The 21712-nt window shown below is 35.8% G+C and overlaps 1 protein-coding gene across 1 annotated transcript in view; it reads left to right on the top strand.

The window, feature by feature from the left end:
- The window catches only part of NCOR1 (nuclear receptor corepressor 1), a 174622-nt gene that overhangs the window by 59009 nt on the left and 93901 nt on the right, over window positions 1-21712 (top strand). The window contains exons 7-13 of the mRNA XM_044673007.1: window positions 4621-4677; window positions 5905-5957; window positions 8357-8423; window positions 10282-10454; window positions 11361-11451; window positions 16933-17111; window positions 20075-20129. Of these exons, the coding sequence (XP_044528942.1) occupies window positions 4621-4677; window positions 5905-5957; window positions 8357-8423; window positions 10282-10454; window positions 11361-11451; window positions 16933-17111; window positions 20075-20129 (675 nt within the window). The remainder of the gene's footprint in view (window positions 1-4620; window positions 4678-5904; window positions 5958-8356; window positions 8424-10281; window positions 10455-11360; window positions 11452-16932; window positions 17112-20074; window positions 20130-21712) is intronic.

Below are 21712 nucleotides of genomic sequence, written 5' to 3'. Positions count from 1 at the left end.
AATGTGGTATGCCATTTTGCCCAAAGGAAAAAATCCTCATCTACAGTTTGTTCTTTTAGGCTTTAACATTAATTTATATCCAGTTAGTTACTCCTAAAATCCTAAAAGATGGAAAATTGACATCATGTGAAATCTGTAATTAATACTAGGTTCTCTGATAGTGAAGATGTTCACATCCTCATTAGTAAGTATTGCAAAATTATATACTTGAGAGCCCACTCAAATACCAAGACTTTTGCCATGTAGACTCACCCTCAGTTGCCTTAAAAACTTCTTTTGCTCAACTTTAAGTATCTAGACACCACACAAAAAAGGAAAGAATTTTAGGTCTAAGGTCTAGAAATAGAATGAGGATGTTTCCTTCCTCAATTTTTCTTATAATCTCTACCAACTTGACAGCAGATTGAGTTTGATAGCAAATTTGGTCTGGATGACTTAAATTATTAGTTTTGGTAATTATTATAGTGTTAACTTTTCATATTTACCAAGTCATTTTGCTCAGTCCTGGGGATATATAGATGTACAGGAACTCTACTTTCTTAGAATTCATTCTAAAATAGTGAAGTCTCTGTCAGACATATTTGATACATTTAAGAAGTATTTATTAAGCTCCCTTAACTGTGCCATGCTCTGGGGATACAAAGACAACAAAAAAGAAAACCAAATTCAAGGAAAAATGACTTGAGTACAGAGGAATTTGGGGTTTATGAAACACTTCACATCATTTCATTTTATCTTTACATCAACCTTGTATGAGGCCAGGAATAGAATTATTATTGTTTCCCATTTTATGTACATTTAAGCGTGTGTAGCTTGAGTTTCTTAGATGATTTTTTACACAAGAGGAGTTGTTCAAGAGACTTATCTTCCACCCAGTAGGATGGTAGGAAGACAAAGGCCAAACATTATAGAATTTAGTTGTTCTGGATGAAAATTTTGCTTGAGTAAGATTTAAAGTTCAGACTAGGTTTTATTTGCTCTCTAAACATACCATTTTTACCAGGGTAATACTAAAAACAGTCCCATGACCTGCAATTACTTCAAACAGCTGTGGACTCCAGAAATACTCATTGGTTCTCAGGTTTCTGAATAATACTTGTTGGAAAACCAGTATTGGAATTTAGCAGAGCAATTTCCCCAAATACCCTGCTTCCTTATTTTTTGGAGGTGGGACTCTTTGCAAATGAATGACACTGAAGTGGAAGAAGGAACTATGAATATGTATTATAATCTTTTGTCTCATGATTTAAAGCACTGTGGGAAACTTTGACTTTTATTTTGTCGAAATTTGTTAGAAATTTGTTCTATTAGTCAGCAATTAAGCTGCCTATAATACCATCCATAGTACAGCATTCTTATGTTTACAACCCTTTGTTCTAGATCCTGCACAGTGGCTTGCACATAGCAGATGGATAGAGATTTTCATTCATCCATTCATTTATTTATTTATTTATTTATTTATTTGTTTATTTTTTCATTTTAAACCCTTAACTTCTGTGTATTGACTTATAGGTGGAAGAGTGGTAAGGGTAGGCAATGGGGGTCAAGTGACTTGCCCAGGGTCACACAGCTGGGAAGTGTCTGAGGCTGGATTTGAACCTAGGACCTCCCGTCTCTAGGCCTGGCTCTCAATCCACTGAGCTACCCAGCTGCCCCCCGAGATTTTATATATATATATCTAAATATATATACATACATATTTTTACTGACTTCTGAGTTTCCTTCTTATTTAAAAATATATATGCCATTTACTCCTAGTTTTGTTTATCTGTTTCTATTACCAAATGATTAAAAAGAATAGGTCCATGAGGGATGGAATATAAATTGCTAATCTAATTCCTTGTTTGACTGTGTGCAGTCTTGTTGGCTAAGGTAAGGTTTAGAAAACAGTTTTGAACTTGAGTCGCAAAACATCAAGCTGGAAGGGACCTTAGAGACCATCAAGTTCCACTGGTACCCAAATGACAATTTCTACTAGAATGGACCTCACAGTTATCATCCAGCCTTTACCTCTGGAGACCTTCTGCAACAGACACTGCCTTATACTGGTTTAACTCTAAATTCCTTCTCTCTCTTCAAGTTTTATCTGCTATTTCTTGTTCTGCCCTCTGTAGCCACACAGTATGTCTAATCCTTTTTCACATAGCACTTGGTCATATGAATCCCCCAACACAGGGAATATCCAAGGTCTTCTCTATTCTAGGCTCACCTTCTCTAGTTTCTTCAACCAGTTCTCCTGACATTTTATCCACTGTGCTACCTTGTTGCCCCTTCTAATTACTTTTTAAAAATGAGTCTACAGTCAATTAATTTTAGTTGGAGAAAATTTTAAATGATCAGCATCTTTTTTTATAGGAAGTTTTGCTGTTTATCTGCTTAATTTCTATTTGCTTTTAACAATTCTCAAAGCTTTTAGGTGTTCTGAATATACACAAAGGGCAGGAGTTAGAATGTCTTCTCTCTCCCTATCTGTAGTTGATACACACAAATCTAGAAAATGCCAGAGAATTGGCAAAGACACTAATTGAGGCCATTGGCTTCATTAAAATAAGTGTTCAAAATAAAATAGAAAAAAACAAGCAATCTTTCTATTGTTGCAGATTTTGAAAAAAGAAAATAATGGGAAGTGAAATTATTTAAAATTTCAAAAAATAGTAATTGCATCAAAGCACAGAAATATGATCACAAAAAAGCCCACCAAAACAATAAATAATTAAATAATTGGAAGGCTGTTCATTGCTGAAGTTTGGGCTATGGCATTATGTTTAAAATAGTAATTCTACCTAAATCATAGATATAATCTATACCTAATCTTATACATAGATATAATCTATACCTATACCTTATACATTCTATAAGACTTTAATTTACATTCCACTTTATAGACTAGACAAAAGTTACAGAAATTCATTTAGGGGAAAAAAAAAAAGGATGTATAATCTCTGGGAGTGTTTGAAAAAATAGTAGGAGTAAACAAAGAAAAGTATTTTCCAGACCTCAAGTTATATAAGTGATAGCTAAAACTATGATGCTGGGCAAAACATAGAATATAAATTAGAGGAATAGAGTAGATGAACACGAACCAGAAACAAATTCTTGACCTCAAGAAATCAGAGATCATAATTTGTTGAGGAAATATTTTCTATTTAATTATGAATATTGGGAAAAATAGAAAGCAATTTGGCAAAATATATTGTTTAAACTAGCATCTAATAACATACTACAATTAAGTTTCAAATAATTACTTGAATTAGGTATTAAAGATCTTGTCATTTAAAATAATTGGGATGAAATGGATAGAGGCATTTTCCATGACTATACTTATGGGGAAAATTCTTAAGCAAATAAGGGATAGACGAGATCCCCAAAGATTAAAAAGATAATTTAAATTACATAAAATTAGAACACTTTCCATTGGAAAAAAATCAACACAACTCTGATAAAAAGGAAAAGTATTGATTAAGAAAACATTTTTGCATTAAATATCTGGTAGTCCGTGACCCAAGATATTAAGAGCTATCACAAATATATATATATAAGCTTAAAAGCCATTCTCTAATGGATAAGTGATTAATGATATGAACGTTTTTCTGAAAGAACTAATTGTAGCAATGCAAGTTGACATAGCTTAGATATTATATTCTGCAAATTTGTAAACTTGACAAAAGACAGAAACAGTTAATATTGGAAGAGTTGTGGGAAGATAGGCACATATCCTATTGCTTGTAGTGCAAATTGATCTGATCATTCTAGAAAATAATTTGGAATTATTCTAAGAAAGTATCTAAAACATCTGACTCCTTTTACCTAGAGATACCATTGCTAGGTGGATCTATATTTATATATCTAAATATCTTTATGTGTATGCACACATGCATATATATCATGAGGCCAAAGTCAGAAAGGTCCCATATATGCCAAGGTATGCATTACAGTCTTTTTTGTGATAGCAAAGAACTAGAAATAAAAGTGTCATTCATTTGGCAAATGGGCAAAGAAATGCTACATGAATTATTTGAATGTTACTGTGCTGTAAGAAATGACAAATGGGAGATTCAGAGAAATGGGAAGAACCACATGGATAGAGGTAGTGAGCCACAGTAGGATGACAATATACTTAGGGCTGACAGAAATGGAAACTGAGAGAACAACCACCCCGAGCCCTTGAAACTGACCTTTATGGAATTCAGATGACCATGACACTTCAGAGGACAGGAACTTTAGTTATAGAAGAGATAAGAAATGTTTATTATATACAAAAAAGGCCATGTAATGCTTTTACTGAGCCATTTCTCCCTTTTAAAACAATCTTTACAATGGGAAAGCTCATTGGAGATAGCAAAGAGGGAGGGGATATATTTGAAAATGGACACCATGTAAAAACAAAGTGTATTAAAATTGTTTAGGCTTTGCATAGTTATGTTAGTGACAAAATCAACTATTGAATTGTACTTGTTGAGAGGAGATATGATATAAGTCTAGGTGAGATTAAGAATCCTCCCATAACAGAAGTGAAGAATTTTAGGATTTTCTGGATTAGGTATTTCAATTATGCTTCTTAGTATGTAGTTCTTTTGCTCTTATAATTATTCAGTACGACAATATCTTTATTACTTATAGAAAAAAGCAGAAGAAGCTCATAAAATTTTTGAAGGTCTTGGCCCAAAAGTTGAACTGGTAAGTGAATCGTTGCCTTTTTCCTGTATTGCTTTTCTGTGTGCTCCTTATTCTATCTTTACCTTTTTTGACTCATTCTTTCCCCCCAATTTTTAAGGAAAACTGATACCTTTTGTTTTTGTATCACATACATTTTTTAATATAATTATCCCTATCCATTTTCCCCAGAAAACCTGTACTTTTAACAAAACCACATAGAACTTGGTCTGGGTAGGAGTTGTTTGGGTCTGTGGGGAGTACTTCTTTTAACTGTTCCACACCTTCATAGACACTTGTTCTGAGCTACTCAGACCAAAAACCATTCCTTCCCTGATTCCAGCCTTCTATCAGTCAGCCTCTCCAAATGCTTGTTGAAGTTGATGATCTTAGATGAGAGACTCTGGAGCCGTTGTCTGGACCATTGACTTTGCACCTTTATAGTGTGTTAGCTTGTGTTCTTCCAGCTTACCCTTGGGTAAACAAGAGTCATGTCACCTTTGTGCCCACTCAGCCAAATCATTTTAGCCAAACCTGGATGGATGCTTAATGTATCGTTCCAGACTTTTTATTTCATCAGTGGGAAGAATGCCTGGTGTGAAAATACCTTCTGCCAATGTAATTTGGCCCTTTTTTTGTAATTCATGGTCTTAGAATGTTTCGTAGAATACCAGAAGATAAATGATTTGGCCAGATCACATAGCTAATAAGTGTCAGTGATAGGACTTGACCATATAACAGGATGACTTCAAAGATGGTCTACTATCCATGAAACAGCACTTTATTATACGTAAGAAAATTGACAGCTGTCAGTTTGTGATCATTTTTTAAATTACTCTGTAAATGCTTTGACCTGTGAATATCTTCATGTGATCAACCCATTGCTACTCATTTGTCCTGTTTGGTAGGACAGTAAGAGTATTTCCAGTGGATTTGGGGTTATTATATTAGGGAGGGAAAGAATCAGTGATGATATTATTGGCCCCCTTAAATTTTCATTGAAATTTAAAATGCCCATGGAGAATATTTTTTTTACCATCAGGTATGAGCTCAAGATCTGGATTTTGAAATAGCATTTTCACTAAAAAGAGGAAAACTGAGGCTAAAGAGTTGGCTTTCTTTGGGCATGTGTGGATATAGTTTGAGATTTTTAAGTGCAAATCCCCCTAATTTCATAGAATACATTCTGTTCCATTCACCATAAACATCAGGGCAATCTTTTGGTGATTTCTTTTCTTTTTAATTTTACAGCCACTTTACAACCAGCCATCTGATACCAAGGTGTACCATGAAAACATCAAGACGTAAGTATTTCTTGATCATGGATTCCCATCCTTTAGAGGCTTCCCATAAACACATGGCTCTGTCAGTGAGGCTTTCCTCTGTTGGTCACTGCTTGCTAAGATAAGATCATAGAGGCCTTTGAGACTTGGGCCTTGCTCTCATCTTATGATGTGTTAGCTCCCTTTGATTTCTTGGGGGTTGGGCGAGCAGCTTTGAGTTCCCCAAGACCAAAAGTGACATAGACTGTGACATAACCTGGCTGGTTTTATAATCGCTAGTAGAGAGAGGATACTGAACCTTGAAATGGCTTACCTTGAGGCTTGAATTTTTTGCCTCCTGTTTTGTCTTTTTTTCAGTGGAGCACCTGCAAGGCGCATGATGAAGTAAGATAATGAAGCTTTTTCATTTAAGACTAGTGATGACACCGTCCCCCACCAAGCCACATCTGCCATTGCAAAGTAGAAGTGCCACGGATCATTTTATCATTATTCACAATCCTATTCTAGGGAAATCCCTTCCATGACTCTTGCCAGCTACGGTATTTGTAGACCCTTCTGCCATTTAATGTCCTGGTGCCTCGTGCCTTGGAAGCGCTGATTCTCCTCACAAGGAGAGGAGATTGCTCCCACAGAGTCCTTATCCTTGGTTATTGTAGGATGAGGCCTGGATGAATATCAGTTTGGGGGCTTAGAGCTTAACTGAAATGAAAACGACTTGCGTAACATAATTGCAGTGAGTTGTAGGTCATTAGGGATTTTTTTTCTTTTTCTTTTTTAATTTGTTATTTTAAGATACTTTCTGATGAATTATTTGCTAGTTAGTTACCAAAAAAAAAAAAATAAGAATCAGTTCCAGTATATTGTTTTCATATACTTTATTGAATGTTTGGCTTACCATATCCAGAAGATACATGATTGTTTACTAAAAAGTTGATGCCAATGGCACATTGCTGTTAATTTTTTCCTTTTCTTGCTGAGAGTACAAGTGAAACAGAAAATGCCATTGCACTCATGAGCAAGAGCTCATTCAAGAACTGGTTGGCAAAGAGCATTTGGCAAAGAATATATATGAATAATAATTGACCCTCTGAAATTTGATCTGAGTTACACCTCATTAAATATGAGATTCTCAATAAAATAGTTACACATTCTCACTGACTTCTGTTGTGGGACACTATTATAGTATTAGATTGGAGGAGACTACCCAGACTCATAATGAAATAAAAAAAATTTAACATTTAAAAAATCCATGACACATACAAAAGAAGTATCGGACAAAAATCTAGGTGGCTTCGTTTATTACTACCTCATTTTGATTACTTTGTGTGTGCATTATGTCTCCTTGTATAGTTTCTGAGGGGCAGTACTATCTTCTATTTCATTTGTATTCTCTGGTGCATTCAGTACTTGTCTTTTTGACAGAGTTTTATAATCTATCTGAGTTCTTAGTAAACTGCCTTTTCAAATAATATCTACAAATTGTGATGGATTTGCATTTATTTCTGATTATTTCAGAAGACTAAAATTAGATGGAATTGAATGTATGTGAAATATTTGACCTGCATACAGTTAAATGTATGTTATACTCATAGTTATTCAACTTGTACTAGTGTAATATGCATAATTATTGTATTCCTATGGTAATTAGTTTATATGGAATTGATAAGGGTGCTACAATAATTTACTGTAGTTCTTGGCTACCTAGAATCCACTCTTATTTATGCTATTGCAATGAAACAGTGACATGGTTAATCTAAAAGTCATTTCTGTTTTGCTTGGGGATCTATTTTTGCACAGATTTAATCTGTGCTTCTTTTGTTTGGGGAATTCACAAAACTTTGACATGAAGAAAGCATGCTGTGAAGATTAATTCAGATGAAAATGGAGGGAAACTTCTTCATATACACCTCCTGCTCAGTTCTTTCCCTTATTTCTAATTAGTTTCTGGAAATGAACTGTGTCACTTTTCAGACCATTGCAAGCTATCTAAAATGAATCATATCCTTCTTATAGAAGGAAAACAGTTAATTTATTCATCTCAGCCTTTCCTGAGTAATTGGGTCAAGAGGGGGTAGTTTTTCCTAAGGCCCCTCCTGGTTTGGAGCAGACAAAGATCCTGCTTATGGCAAGATGAAAGAGAGGAGGTGATATAATTTTTAATTTGAAAGCTTGATTTTTCTGAGCAGGAATAATTGACTTATTTCAGTGAGCTCCTTCTCTTTGGAAGAGAATAATTACTACATTTACCAGTTTTTCAGAAATTGGTAGAAAAATAATTTTGAAATAATTTTGTTATGAAAATTGTTCTTAAGTTATTTTGACTTGATTTCCCATGTCATTAGACTGTTTGGTGAAGAGAGTAAATCAGTTATTGACTTGTATTATTTTCTCACTTTCATAAATGATATTTTCTCTTCTAGAAACCAGGTGATGAGGAAAAAACTCATCTTATTTTTTAAAAGAAGAAATCATGCAAGAAAGCAAAGGGTGAGGGCATATCCTTATTGACTTAATGTCTATGAGATTCGTTCAAACCTTTTTGTTTGTTTGCATAGGCAGACACTATGCTCCACATTATTTCCAGGAGGAACAACTGTGTGGAGAGTTTTGCCGATGAGAATGTTGACTTAAATGTAATCGAAGCTACCACCAGCGTTGTGGGGGTGTAGTTTACAGATTTTTGTGTGTCATTCTTAGATTGGTGCGCTATTTGTATGTTCTTTTTTCCCCAGCCAGAATAAAACTATTGGTAAGTGGTTTTAAAAATATTTATGAAGGTTAAGTGGGGTGGGCTACACTTTGTCTCCCTAACTTTTAATTTAATGGAATAATTTTGCTTAGATTTTCCTTTCTTTATTGAAAACCTGGTTATGTGATAGAAATATATTTCAATTTGATAATGGCAAAAACTATAGTTTCCGTAACAAAATGAAACCTTAATTTTTACCAGCCCAATTCATCTTAAAAATAAAGTCAGCAAATTTTTCTCTATTTTTCAGTTTATAGCACTTGCCACATTGACATTTCTTAGACAAACAGTAGTTTGTCTGTTTACACTTTAAGATATCAAAAATAAAATATACAACATTCTTTAAAACAAAATAAATTTGTAGCTTTATTTTGAAGGTTCTGAATGTGGTATCTTACAGAAACATAGTCTAGGAATTGCTTAGTAGAAGACTTTAGATAATTTCGTTTGCAATGTTGTTTTTTTTCTATTGTTGTATCAAGCCTTATAGTTTTTTGAAAAAGAAATAACTTCAAAAATCTTCTTCTCTTAATATGTATTTTTACTAGTAGAATAGATGTTATTACAAGCATTTATTATAGAATAAAATTAATAGAAAGTGAAAATCTATGAAGAGCTCTCAATGAGGAAGTCAGGAAAGCCACCAAGTTCTAATTTTAGCACAACTTTCACTGCTTGGTTACCTTGGACAGGTCACTGGACCTGCTGCCTTCATTGTCCTTATCTTTACAGGTCCTTCTATTTCTAATGTTTAGATTCTGAAAAGTTGTTTCTTTCTCATCTTTTTTTCCTAGAAATAGAAATAGGTGGTTTACCTGAATGAAATTTGAAAATGAACTTTGTTTAAAAGCTTTTAAGCCCAGTTTCTTTCAGAGAGATTTTAATAAAGAACCTTTTTTTAAATTGCACTGTTTCAACTGAGTGTGACTTTAAAATTGTCATCCTCTGTTATTAGCTTTGCCAAAGACATAAATGCAGGCCCAAGTTATAGAGAAGGAGAAATTTGGAATGGCTCAACTGCCTATAGCTTGTGGTGGTGAGATGTGTTTAAGTTTTAAGAGCTTTTTTCCTGCTACTAACCTGCTCTTAGGAATAGTCTGTATTGTGTTGTCAAACTGTGTAATCCTTGGCGCAGACAAGCTAAAAGTGTAAAACACACAGAGGAATGATAATATTCAGTGACTACTTTTACCTAATTTAAGTTGGACAATGAAATTACCATATACTCTGACCTTTCAGAACAAGGATGTTACCACTTAACACAACCTGCATGTTGAGCAAAATTTTTTTTCTCTCCCTCTCTTTTAAACCTCTATCTTGTCTTAGAATCATTGGGCAGAATTGCGGTAAGGGCTAGGCAGTGGGGGTTAAGTGATTTGCCCAGGGTCACATAGCTAAGAAATATCTGAGGTCAAATTTGAAAACAGGACAGCCCATTCTCATTTTGCCTTTTAGTCCACTGAGCCACCTAGCTGTCCCTTATCAAATAACCCCTTTAAACAAAGTAACATTTTATTGTCACCTTAGGGTAATGTTATTCAAAGTCTTTCAGTTACATTTTGTCCATAATTAATTTCTGCTTTCCATATTTTATAGGAACAAAAAATCTGCCAGCGTTATGATCAGCTCATGGAGGCATGGGAGAAAAAAGTGGACAGAATAGAGAATAATCCCCGGAGGAAAGCTAAGGAAAGTAAAACCAGAGAATACTATGAAAAGCAATTTCCAGAAATTCGAAAGCAAAGAGAACAACAAGAGAGATTTCAGAGGTACTAATGGATGGTTATAACAATTTTTTGACTGTGTCACTATATAATATGGTAGATTTTCTTTAACTATTGGTTTAAAGAAAGTAAGTATTTTATTATATTTATTTAGAATCATATAATTGTCATCAACTTGATATTTTTGTAGATTTTTCTCATTCTTTATTTAACTTGTGGGCAAATCTGAGTAGAGATAATATTTTAAATTGATTACCTAGTTCTTACACATGTCATCTGCTTTGGGAATGTCAGTGAATGAAGATGAGCTCATCTGACTTTTGACATTAGGATCACTAAAACAATGCCCCTAAAGAGGTTTGTGATGATACTAATTCTTTACAAGCTATCCAGTTTAAGAGTCTTTGTTTTTGGTCATCTAATTTTTTTTCCCCTTTTACAAAGTAGATATTTACAAAAAAGAATTTAAATTCTTTAGTTTTCATTGTTTCTTGTAAGCCAGAACTTTGAGAACCCTTTTCATCCCACTCTAGTTTCTATATTGAAGGGTTTAAAAAAAAGTTTTTTTTATACATTTGGCATATTTCTCAGCCTGCAATACTACTCTTGGCTGTAAGGCAGACCAGTGGCTCCTGTCTGAAGTTTAGATGGAATCAGCAGCTGTAAAAAAAAAACAACAACTGACACTAAGAATACTTTTCCAGAAGGTTCCCCCATATGTGCACTTGTTGAGCACATGGCCTTTAAATCTTTGGATCAGCTTTTAGATAGTTACTCATTTACATGGTGATAGCCTCATGTTACCTAGCTTATTCATTTTAAAGTTTTTCATTTTTCATTTTTGTTGTAACAAATAATTATTGTTTTAAAATCCTCTCTAAGAAGTTAATCAAATGTGATTTAAAATGTAAAGATCTTCTAATCTGCCTGAACTTGTCTTCTTATGTCTAGGGTTGGACAGAGAGGAGCTGGTCTTTCTGCCACCATTGCTCGAAGTGAGCATGAGATATCTGAAATCATTGATGGTCTCTCTGAGCAGGAGGTAAGGCTGGTGATTGGTCTTTACAAAGGGTCTGTTCCAGAGGTATTTTGGTACTGTTTTCAGTCTTGATCCCTAGAAGCTAGTAATCCTTTCGAAGAAGAGAACACTGTGAACAATTGATTATATCTTTTCTGTCCATTTCCTCATTCCAGCTCTTTATCCCATCTATGCTGATCTAGACTTTATTTATAGATTTAGTGGCAGAATTATTTCTTCTTGGTTTGCACAAAAGAAGGAAAGCTGAAGTGAGGATCATCAGAAAGGGCAGCTAATTTAAGCCTCTTAATGAACTCCTTGGGATCTTTGGTTAAATTTCTTTTGATGAAATTTAGTTAAGCAAGCACTTTCTAGTCCATAAGGCTAGGAGGTTAAAAAGTCCAAGTCCAGTTTCCCTGTAATTAGTAAGTGAAAAGAATGTAATCTAATAACAAAGAATATTATGTAATTTAATGTAACCTGTGGAGAGATTTTAATGGTTTTGAATTAGCTCTTCTGTGTCTTTCATTTCCTTTTCACATTTTTCATTTAGTTCTCTTGTCTTCTGAATCTTTAGATTTGTAGCATTTGGAGTGATTTGGGTGGTTAGATCATTTGATAAGTAAAGTGGTAAGGGGAGTTGAAAAGAGGTTCATAGTCTGACAGGATAGAAGAACATTAAAGGACTTAGCTCTCTTCTGAAAGAATCATGAGATCTGGCTTCAGATCCTGGCTGTATTAGCTTGTGTAATAGGTAAATCACTGGCTACTGTTAGCCTCAGTCTTTCCATCTGTCAAAGCCCATGTATTGATGGTCCATTCCAGCGAACCACAGAATCATAATGTAGAATTGGAAGGTGTCTCAGAGCCTCTCTACTTTAACTCTTCATTTGATAGATAAGGAAATGGGCTCAGAGCAGAGAATTCTCTCTGAGAATTCTTTGCAAATGAGAAGCAACTGAGATGTGAGTTGGTGTAGGTCCTTGAATTCCAAATCTTTTCTCATTTTATGGCTGCCACCTGCATTATAGACTATTGATAGATACTTGAAGAAGAAACAAAACATACCATTATATAAAATTTTCCCACGTAACCAAAGTGATAACATAGTTTTTAGTCATGGATCATCCCTTGGCAATATAAAGTTGTTTTTTTTTTTTTTCCTCTTCTCTTCTCTCTCTTTTTTTTTAAGCCCTTAACTTCTGTGCATTGGCTCCTTGGTGGAAGAGTGGTAAGGGTGGGCAGTGGGGGTCAAGTGACTTGCCCAGGATCACACAGCTGGGAAGGGTCTGAGCTGGATTTGAACCTAGGACCTGGCAATATAAAGTTTTTAAAAATATTCTTTGTTACGATATTTGTCCTGTTGGAAATTCTATCTAACTCTGAAATATTTGACTGTGTTTGCATCATAGATGAGCCTGGTCATGAATTCACACAACTTTAAAGTGATGAAGTCACTCTTCAAGAGGCCCTTAAAAGTTATTGTGCAGCTTTCCAGGTGTCCCCAGGCTTCCATCTCCCTATTCCCAACCCTGCTAAGGGGGTCCCATTATTAATGTGTGAGCATATGCAGTGTTCCTATGGATTTGATCTCGTTTATAAAATTAATTTAGGCAACAGAGACGTAATGAAAGAGCACACTTGCATTTTTGTGTGTGTGTGAGAAAGCTTTCCTACAAATCATTGTCCTCCTGTTTGTTCGTGTCCTCTGCAATCATACTGTGCTAGTAGACATAGTTTTGATATCTTTTTTTTTTTAAGCTGTAGATTTTGAGTTAGAAGATGTACATGTGAATCCCAACTTGACTTTAATGACCTTCCTTTACTCTTGTTTTCTGATCTGTATAATGGGTTTAGTGATAATTCTCTGTGTCTACCTCACAATGCTATGGGGATCAAATGAAAAATGTGTAAAACTGTCTAAAACAGTAAACTACTATATTAAATCATCTCTTATTGTCATTAAGCAACATTCTGGCTGTAGTTAGTAAACAACAGGGTAGAAGTAATTTGAATTGGCCTGACAAATTTTCACTTGAAATCAGCTTCTCCTCAGGTATAACGACCAGACTTTGAGTCAGAAGACATAGATTTAGATCCATCACTTCCCATGATACTTCCTAGTGGAATCATGTACAAATCATTTAACTGTTAAGAAACCCACACTTCCCATTCTACAGAAAGACAACAATCCTTTCATCTCATACCATCTAGGACAGTGATAGGCAAACTATGGCCGCCTGAGATATTCTATCTGGCTGGGCGACATTATTCCTAATCTGACGAATACAACGAGTAGGATACAATACAATGAAACTTGGAAAGAGTTGCCTTAGAAACAGACTGACAGATGAGCATTTCCTTTCCTTTGGCCCCCTCTTTAAAAAGTTTGCCCATCACTGGTTTAAAATGTAGCATCTTAAGGTTTATAATCTATTTTGACAAAGTCACAACCCTCCAGAGCAGTGATGGTGAACCTTTTAGAGACTGAGTGCCGGGCCTGCCCCCACACCTCACTCCCCTGACCAAGTGTTGTGGCACCCCTTCCCCCCCAAAACTAAGTGCTGTGTGCTGATACCCCCAACCCCCACCCCATACAGGGGAGGGAAAAAGTCCTCCCATTTAGCTTCTGTGCGGAGGGGCATGTGAAGTGAGGACTGTCCTCAGTGAGTGTAGAGAGGGAGAGGGGAGTGGCTTGAGCTCTTCGCTCCCCTCCAGCTCTGTTACCTGTGAGCCACTCGCCTTACCACCTGTGAGGTCCCATTGGGCTGCTGGGTAGAAGGGTGGGGATGTGAAAAAATGTCATCAGGCACAATGGAGAGGGGGAAGGGAGTAGCTTCGCCTGACTCCCTCTGCCTTTGTAGTAACAAACTGAGGGGTGGGGGGTAGCTGTGTGCCATCTTTGGGACCCATGCCATAGGTTTGCCATCACCGCTCTAGGATCTTATTTTATTTTTGACATGAGGGAATTGAAGTAGATGGTGGCTAAGGTTCCTTCCAGCTCCTCCATGTTGCAGATTTATACCATATCATATAGAAAGGGTGAGGTAGTGGAGGTAGAGTTCATCCTGAAAAAGAATCACTGGTTAGCCAGATTTTTGCTTGGAGAAATTGAATGAGGAGAAGCTTCTGACTGTGCACGCAGCCCATTTCCATCAAGCTTTAATTTCTTTTTTTGGAATTGTAACTCCCACATGTTACTTATAGTTCTGCCAAAAAAAGCAAGTTGAGTCATTCTTCCACTTAACAACACTTTAAACACTTATGCAACAATCATGTACTCACCAAGCCTTTTCTCTAGGACTAGATGTCCATAGGTCTTTCTACCGGAGAGTCTTCACTGTACCATTTGTGCTTCCTTTGAATATACTGTTGCATAGTAGTCTTCTCCCTAAGTTATATCACCTCGAATTGGACAGTCCATTTCAAATGTATGCTAGATTGATCTCTTGAGGCATCTTCATGGCTCTTCTTTTAACACTTTCAGTGATGTTTTCTACACGTCAAAAATAATAGTAATGTTTCACAACACTCTTGACACTTGGAGAAACTTTAAGTAAACCTCATTTTGGAAACATAAAGGAGACTACATTCGTTACTAGTTTGGTTCATTTTTATTTGATGCTGCCTGCTATGTTGGCCTGTCAAACATCTTTCTGAACCCTGATTATCATCCAGGATGTTAGCAATTTCCCCTCCCTACTCTGTGTCACATGTAGCTTTAATAAGCTCACCTTTAAGATCATTGATAAAAAAAATTTGCACTAGAGAGCAGGGTCCAACACAGATCCCCAGAATCTTCTACAAGATAATTCTTTTCCAAATGACAGTGGGACATTTTAGAAAATTCCAAACATGCCTAATCATACTGTTGTCTCCAAAATCATTAAATCTTTTCTTTTTTTTTTAATCTTTTTTTTTTAAACCCCTGTACTTCGGTGTATTGTCTCATAGGTGGAAGATTGGTAAGGGTGGGCAATGGGGGTCAAGTGACTTGCCCAGGGTCACACAGCTGGGAAGTGTCTGAGGCCGGATTTGAACCCAGGACCTCCTGTCTCTAGGCCTGACTCTCACTCCACTGAGCTACCCAGCTGCTCCTAAATCTTTTCTAAAAAAGGGGTGGTGGGAAGCACAATCAGATAAGTTGTATAGTTTTGAGGTTGGCTAGGACTTAAGATCATGTTTATTGCCGTGTAGTTTATAGATTTTACTCTTTTAAAGAAAATTTTAATATTTTCCCCTTTTCAGTTCTATAGTAACTCTCCTGTTCTTTATTTTTTAAGATTACTTGAGAGCCTTAGTAAATGCATCTTTCAAGCTTTTGTTATGGTGCTTACCTGGACTATGCTATTTAACATGTAGCCTGTGCGGTCAAAACTTTGGAATCTGATCTGCTTACACATGCACAGGAACTGTACAAAAATAGTTTAAAAACATTCCTTGCACAAATAAAGATAGTTCTAAATCATTGGAGAAACCTTAGTTTCTCTTGGGCAGGCCAAACTATTATAATCAAAATGGCAATACTCAAATTTTTCCTTGTTAGCAACTCCTCTTTTTCTTCCTCTTCAGAATTGTATTTTGTCTTCTGAATTAAATTCTTAGAGTGTCTTGCCCCTCCTGTGCCTGACTTCCTCTATAGAACTTAATTCTCTGGGATCTGTGTGTCTATCCTCAGAACTCTCTGAAATCTCTTCTCCCAAAGTACATATTAGAATATTTTTGACTTTCTTCTATTTCTCTATGAGACCCAAGATGGAATATTTGCCTCATTTCTTTCTATTTCAATCCTTGAAATCTGTTATTTATAGTAAGAATCAGATCAGGTTTAGTGTTTCCCCTTGTTAATTCCCTCTACTTTCCGAAGAGCACATGTAATTAAGACAGTTCAATAAATTATTAGACATATTGTATTTTGCATAGACACCTTGCATACATGTTTTGAAAACTGAAGTATTGGCTAACATAGCGCCTACTGTGTGCCAGGCACTATGCAAAGCAGTTTACAAATACTCTCATTTGATTCTTAACAAACTTGGGGGGTTGTTGTAGTTGTTATTTTAGAGATAATGGAAACTGAGACAAAGAGGTTATATGAATTTCATGAGGTCACATAGGTAGTAAATGTCTGAGCCTGCATATGGATTCAGGTCTTCCGGACTCTAGGCCTGGTTTTCCTCCACTGAGTTATATCTAGTTATCCCTTCTTCTGTGCCATCTTAGCACTCTTTTCTTCCCTTTCTGTTTTCTTGCTTATTAGCTGTACATTGTTCATTTTTTTCATAGATGTCTGAAGTCTTAGATTTTTTACATGCGTTTTTTTGGGAATTATTCTCCAGACTAATATTATTACTTAGAAAATTTGAGTATCATTTTTAAAATGTGCTTCTCCACAGCCCTTTCTCAGCTATTCTGCTTCTTTTGCTATTAAAATGTCTTTTCTATAGCACAGTTTAAATTGCTGTTTTAAATATTATCCCAAATAAACTACTTTTCTTTTTGTAGAACAATGAAAAGCAAATGCGTCAACTCTCTGTCATTCCACCCATGATGTTTGATGCCGAACAAAGAAGGGTGAAGTTTATCAACATGAATGGTCTCATGGAGGATCCCATGAAGGTTTATAAAGACAGACAGTTCATGAATGTTTGGACTGACCATGAAAAGGAGATCTTTAAGGAAAAGTAACTAGACTTTAATAATTCTTTGCAAGAGACTATTGTAACTTAAATGAAGCTTTATTATTTGTCCCTTTATTATTAATTCATAAGTATTTGTTAAATGCCTACTGCAGGTCAAGATACAAAAAGTAGTCTGCCCTCAAACAGCGTAAATGATTTTGAGGAAATCTACATATCAGTAGACAGAAAATAAATTGAAAATATTTGGGAATGAGAGGACATGCCACCAAATGGAGAGGATCACACAGAACTTTTTTAAAGACGTGGCACATAGACTGGCCCTTTAAAGAAACTAGAGAGTCTCCAAAAGATAGCAATAAGGGAAGGGAGTGTATATTAGAGGCATCATGGACAGCCTGGTCAATGATCTGGAGATAGGAAATGGAATATTAAATGTGAGGGACAGCAATAAGTCTGTAATCAGTCTGGAAAGATAGGTTAGGGCCTAGTCATGAAAGGCTTTAAGTATAAATTAGAAGAACTTATGTCTTATCTTTGAGACAATTGGGAAACATAAGAGATTTTTGAGCAGAAGAATGACATGGGTAGATCTGTTCATAGAAATATAATTTAGACACTTGTATGGAAAAAGAATAGGAAGGGGGGTGTTTGGAGGCTGATTTTTTCTGCCTCCAAAGTCAGAGAGTATTAATTCATAGGAGAGATGATGAAGGGTTAATTTAGTGTGGTAGAAGTAAGACAAAGGACCGATGACAAAGATGTTATGGAAGTTTAATCAACAACATATACTAACAGATTGGACTTTGGGGAGGAAGAGAATGAAGAATTGAGTACGTATCTAAGATTATAAATTTAGGTCCCAAGAAAAACGATCAGCCTTTCACAGAATTAGGGGAATTAGTAACTTTGTGCAATGGGGAGAGTCTTATGCAATAAAGTTGAGTTCTTTTTATTGGCATGTTGAGTTTTCAATGCCTAGTGAATATTCAACTGGAGATGTCCATTGGTAATATGGGGCTGGAGCTGATTCTAGAGACCAAGGCTAAATATATAGCTTTGGCAGTTGACTGCATAGATATGATAGCTGAGCCAATGTAAGTTGATGAGATAAGAGAACATAGAAGGGCCTAATACAGACCCCTGTGGTAGCTCCCTGGCATAGCCTTTTCATATAGATGGAGAGCAATCAAAGGAAATGGGGCATCTATTCATGTAGAAAAAAATGAGAAAGAGCAATGTTATTAAAAACCATCAAGATGAAAATAAACTAGAAGGAAGTATTGGACAACAGTTGTCGTATGCTACAGAGCGATAAAGAGAGATGACGAAGAATAGACTTTTGGGTTTAACAAAGTATCATTTGTAACTTGGGAAAAGGCAATTTTACTTCCAATGTGATTGGAAATGAAATTACAAGGTATTGAGAAATGAGTAGGAAGTGAGAAAATGAAAGCACTATATGTAAATAGCTTTTTTCCAGGAAGCTCAAGTGTATAACAGGAAAGGAAAGGAAAGAGTAGTCCTGGGCGATATAGTATAGAAGTTCCCAAACTTTCTCAGTTCTCCATGTGCTTAGTGTCTCAGTCTTTTTTTTCCATGGCATCTTTAGGCCAAAAGGAAATACCTAGAAGTTCCATTTTAAGTAGTCATGTCCAAACAATTTAATGAGTATTTCTGTCCTAACACCTTTGTAACCATATGAAAAAACAATTCATATAAATTGAAAAAAATTTTTTAAAATTTTATTTTTTTGAAACCCTTACTTTCTGTCTTGTAAATTAATACTGTATATTGGTTTCAAGGCAGAAGAGTGGTAAGGGCTGAGCAATAGGGGTTAAGTGACTTTCCCAGGGTCACCCAGCTAAAAGTGTCTGAGGACAGATTTGAATATAGGACCTCCTGTCTCTAGGCCTGGCTCTCAATCCACAGAGCCACCCAGCTGCCCCCTTAAATTTCATTCTGGAATAGCAATTAGTCTTAGTACTGAGATGTTATATGTAGACTTTTTGGGCACTGCATAATTTCTCTAACTTTGGAATCAAACTGGGTACCACCACATTCGCTTTCTGTTCCATTGGTTTTTCTATACAGTTTGTAGCAGCCATGAAAAAACCCATCTTTCCATAGATATGACATGGCAAATGAGAAACTTTAAGAAGTTACTGATGTAACCAAAAGGACAAGTAAACAAAAACATACCTCAAACACTTGAGCATCTACAGAAGGAAGTAGCACACTATCTAATGCTGAAACCATGAACGACTTTGAGCTCGTAGTTCTTGCAGTGTCCAACAGATGGATATCACTGCTTTTCTCTTGAAATTTAATGTATTCTCAGCAGCCCTTGGATTCCCCTGCCACCCCCTATGGCACCTACATACCCAGTTTGGGAAGTGCAGGTAGACTCTAATTGAGGCATGTTTTTTAAAGGTTGGGCTGTAGAGCAAGATATGTTTATAAATAGCGATTAAATTAAGTGCTTTACTTTTATAGCTTTTATTTCTACTGAGAGTTTGCAGTTTTTTCAGTTGTTACAGCTTATACTGACTCTAGGTTAGAAGATTACCTCCTATGCGGTGTTCTCAGTGGGTGTTGGGGCATGATGTTTTAGACTACTATGTCCCATGTGGGGTTTGGGCTGGTTTCTCAGTAAGGCTCACTTCCATTTCTAAATCTGTAATCCAGTTAGAAACATTGCTTCGTGAATTTTTAAAATGATAACTTTAACTGCTTGGTTTTCTTGCATTGCCTTTGTATGAATAGTTTTTTTGGTCTCATGTTTTGGAGTTATTTGACTTGTCATTGTCTTATGTTTTAGAAAAATCATGTCAGGGCCAATTGACAGGGTATTTCATGTTGTAGTAATTGCAACATCAGAAAATGTTAGGAGAGCATACTCTCCCTCTAACTAGTCCCAATGATTTATTTGATAGGATGTGTGTGTGTATGGTTCTTTAAAATTATATTCAAGAGGACTGTTCTTAATGCAGCTATCTCAATTACAGGTTTGTCCAGCATCCAAAGAACTTTGGCCTTATTGCTTCTTATTTGGAAAGAAAGGTAACACAAACTTCTCATTGAGATTTTATATGTAGAACTCGTGGCAAAATTTTAACTGCTCCACACAACATTCCTTAGGAAAGGTTTAAATAGAAATGTTCATAACCAGTTTCTCTCCTTTACAATTCCTAAAACAGTATATAAGTACCAGTTTGATTATTATTAGCCTGCAGTAACCAGGCCTTTCTTCTACACTTTGTGAAGCTTAAGTAATGTTTATAGAGCAATGTGGGCTGAATTGGTCGATATTAAACATCTAGGCTTTTATCCTCTGTTGAAAAAAACATGCATATGCACTTTTTTTTTTTAAACCCTTAACTTCGGTGTATTGTCTCATAGGCGGAAGAGTGGTAAGGGTGGGCAATGGGGGTCAAGTGACTTGCCCAGGGTCACACAGCTGGGAAGTGGCTGAGGCCGGGATTGAAAGCCAGGCCTAGCAGCTGGGTAGCTCAGTGGATTGAAAGCCAGGCCTAGAGACAGGAGGTCCTGGGTTCAAACCCGGCCTCAGCCACTTCCCAGCTGTGTGACCCTGGGCAAGTCACTTGACCCCCATTGCCCACCCTTACCACTCTACCGCCTTGGAGCCAATACACCGAAGTTAAGGGTTTAATAAAATTAAAAAAAAAATTAATATACATTATTTACACTTTAAATCCAGACAGTCCACAAAACATCAAATTGATTTCTATTGATTGCCAATTTTTGTGGTGTTGATACATTGAAAATTAACAAAAGAAATACCTCCAGAGGGTATTTGCTGGCTGATTCTGTTAGAAGATTCATCATGGATATACTACTCCAATATGGCTTGCTTTTTTTTTTTTTTTTTTTTTAAACAACATATTCTTTGGAAGTGGGATGCTCAACTGCATTTTCCCAGGCATAGAACATCTGTACCTATAATTGATTAAAGACAGTATAGTGAAAGATATTTTTAATGTCAAAGGCCTAGGAGTTCTTTTTCTTTTTAATGAAAGTAAGATATTTCAGTCTATGAAATGAACTTTCATACATTTTTTTCAAGGCAGAAATGAAAACTTGAGGACACATGAATACCAGTGCTGGTAACTGCAAAGTATTTTCAGTATCTTGCATAGTGAATTCTGTCATTGTTCACTGATTTCAAAGTAGAAAATTATAAAATCAAAAAATTGGATGCCAGTAAACTAAAGCTTCTGAGTCATGACCTTTTATATATATGTTGTATAATTATTAAAAAATTAAGTTTTTTTCCCTCCTTTACATGGTATTCATGACTGACTTTTAAATTATTTTTCTTTATTGAGACCAAACTGTGGCAAGAGGTATATTGGGGTCTCCTTATTTCTCTTGCTTCAATATGATTTCTTGCTTTTTTTATTGGAATAGAAATTGGTTTTGAGAGTGTATAACTAGGCGAAATGCAAAATGATAATTTAATTACAAACTATTTTGTGTCTGGCAACAATTAGCATATTGAAATGAGCTGGCTTTTGTAGTTAGATCTTTACACTTCTGGACCAATGGGTTCTAACCAGTAGATGGTAATGTCTTGCTGGAGTTACAGGCCATTTGCCATCTATCTCCATGGCACCTTTTTAGCC

The sequence above is a fragment of the Gracilinanus agilis genome, chromosome 4 (genome assembly GCF_016433145.1).
Source record: "Gracilinanus agilis isolate LMUSP501 chromosome 4, AgileGrace, whole genome shotgun sequence".
Taxonomy (NCBI): Eukaryota; Metazoa; Chordata; class Mammalia; order Didelphimorphia; family Didelphidae; genus Gracilinanus; species Gracilinanus agilis.
This window is presented reverse-complemented; position numbering and strand designations above follow the sequence as displayed.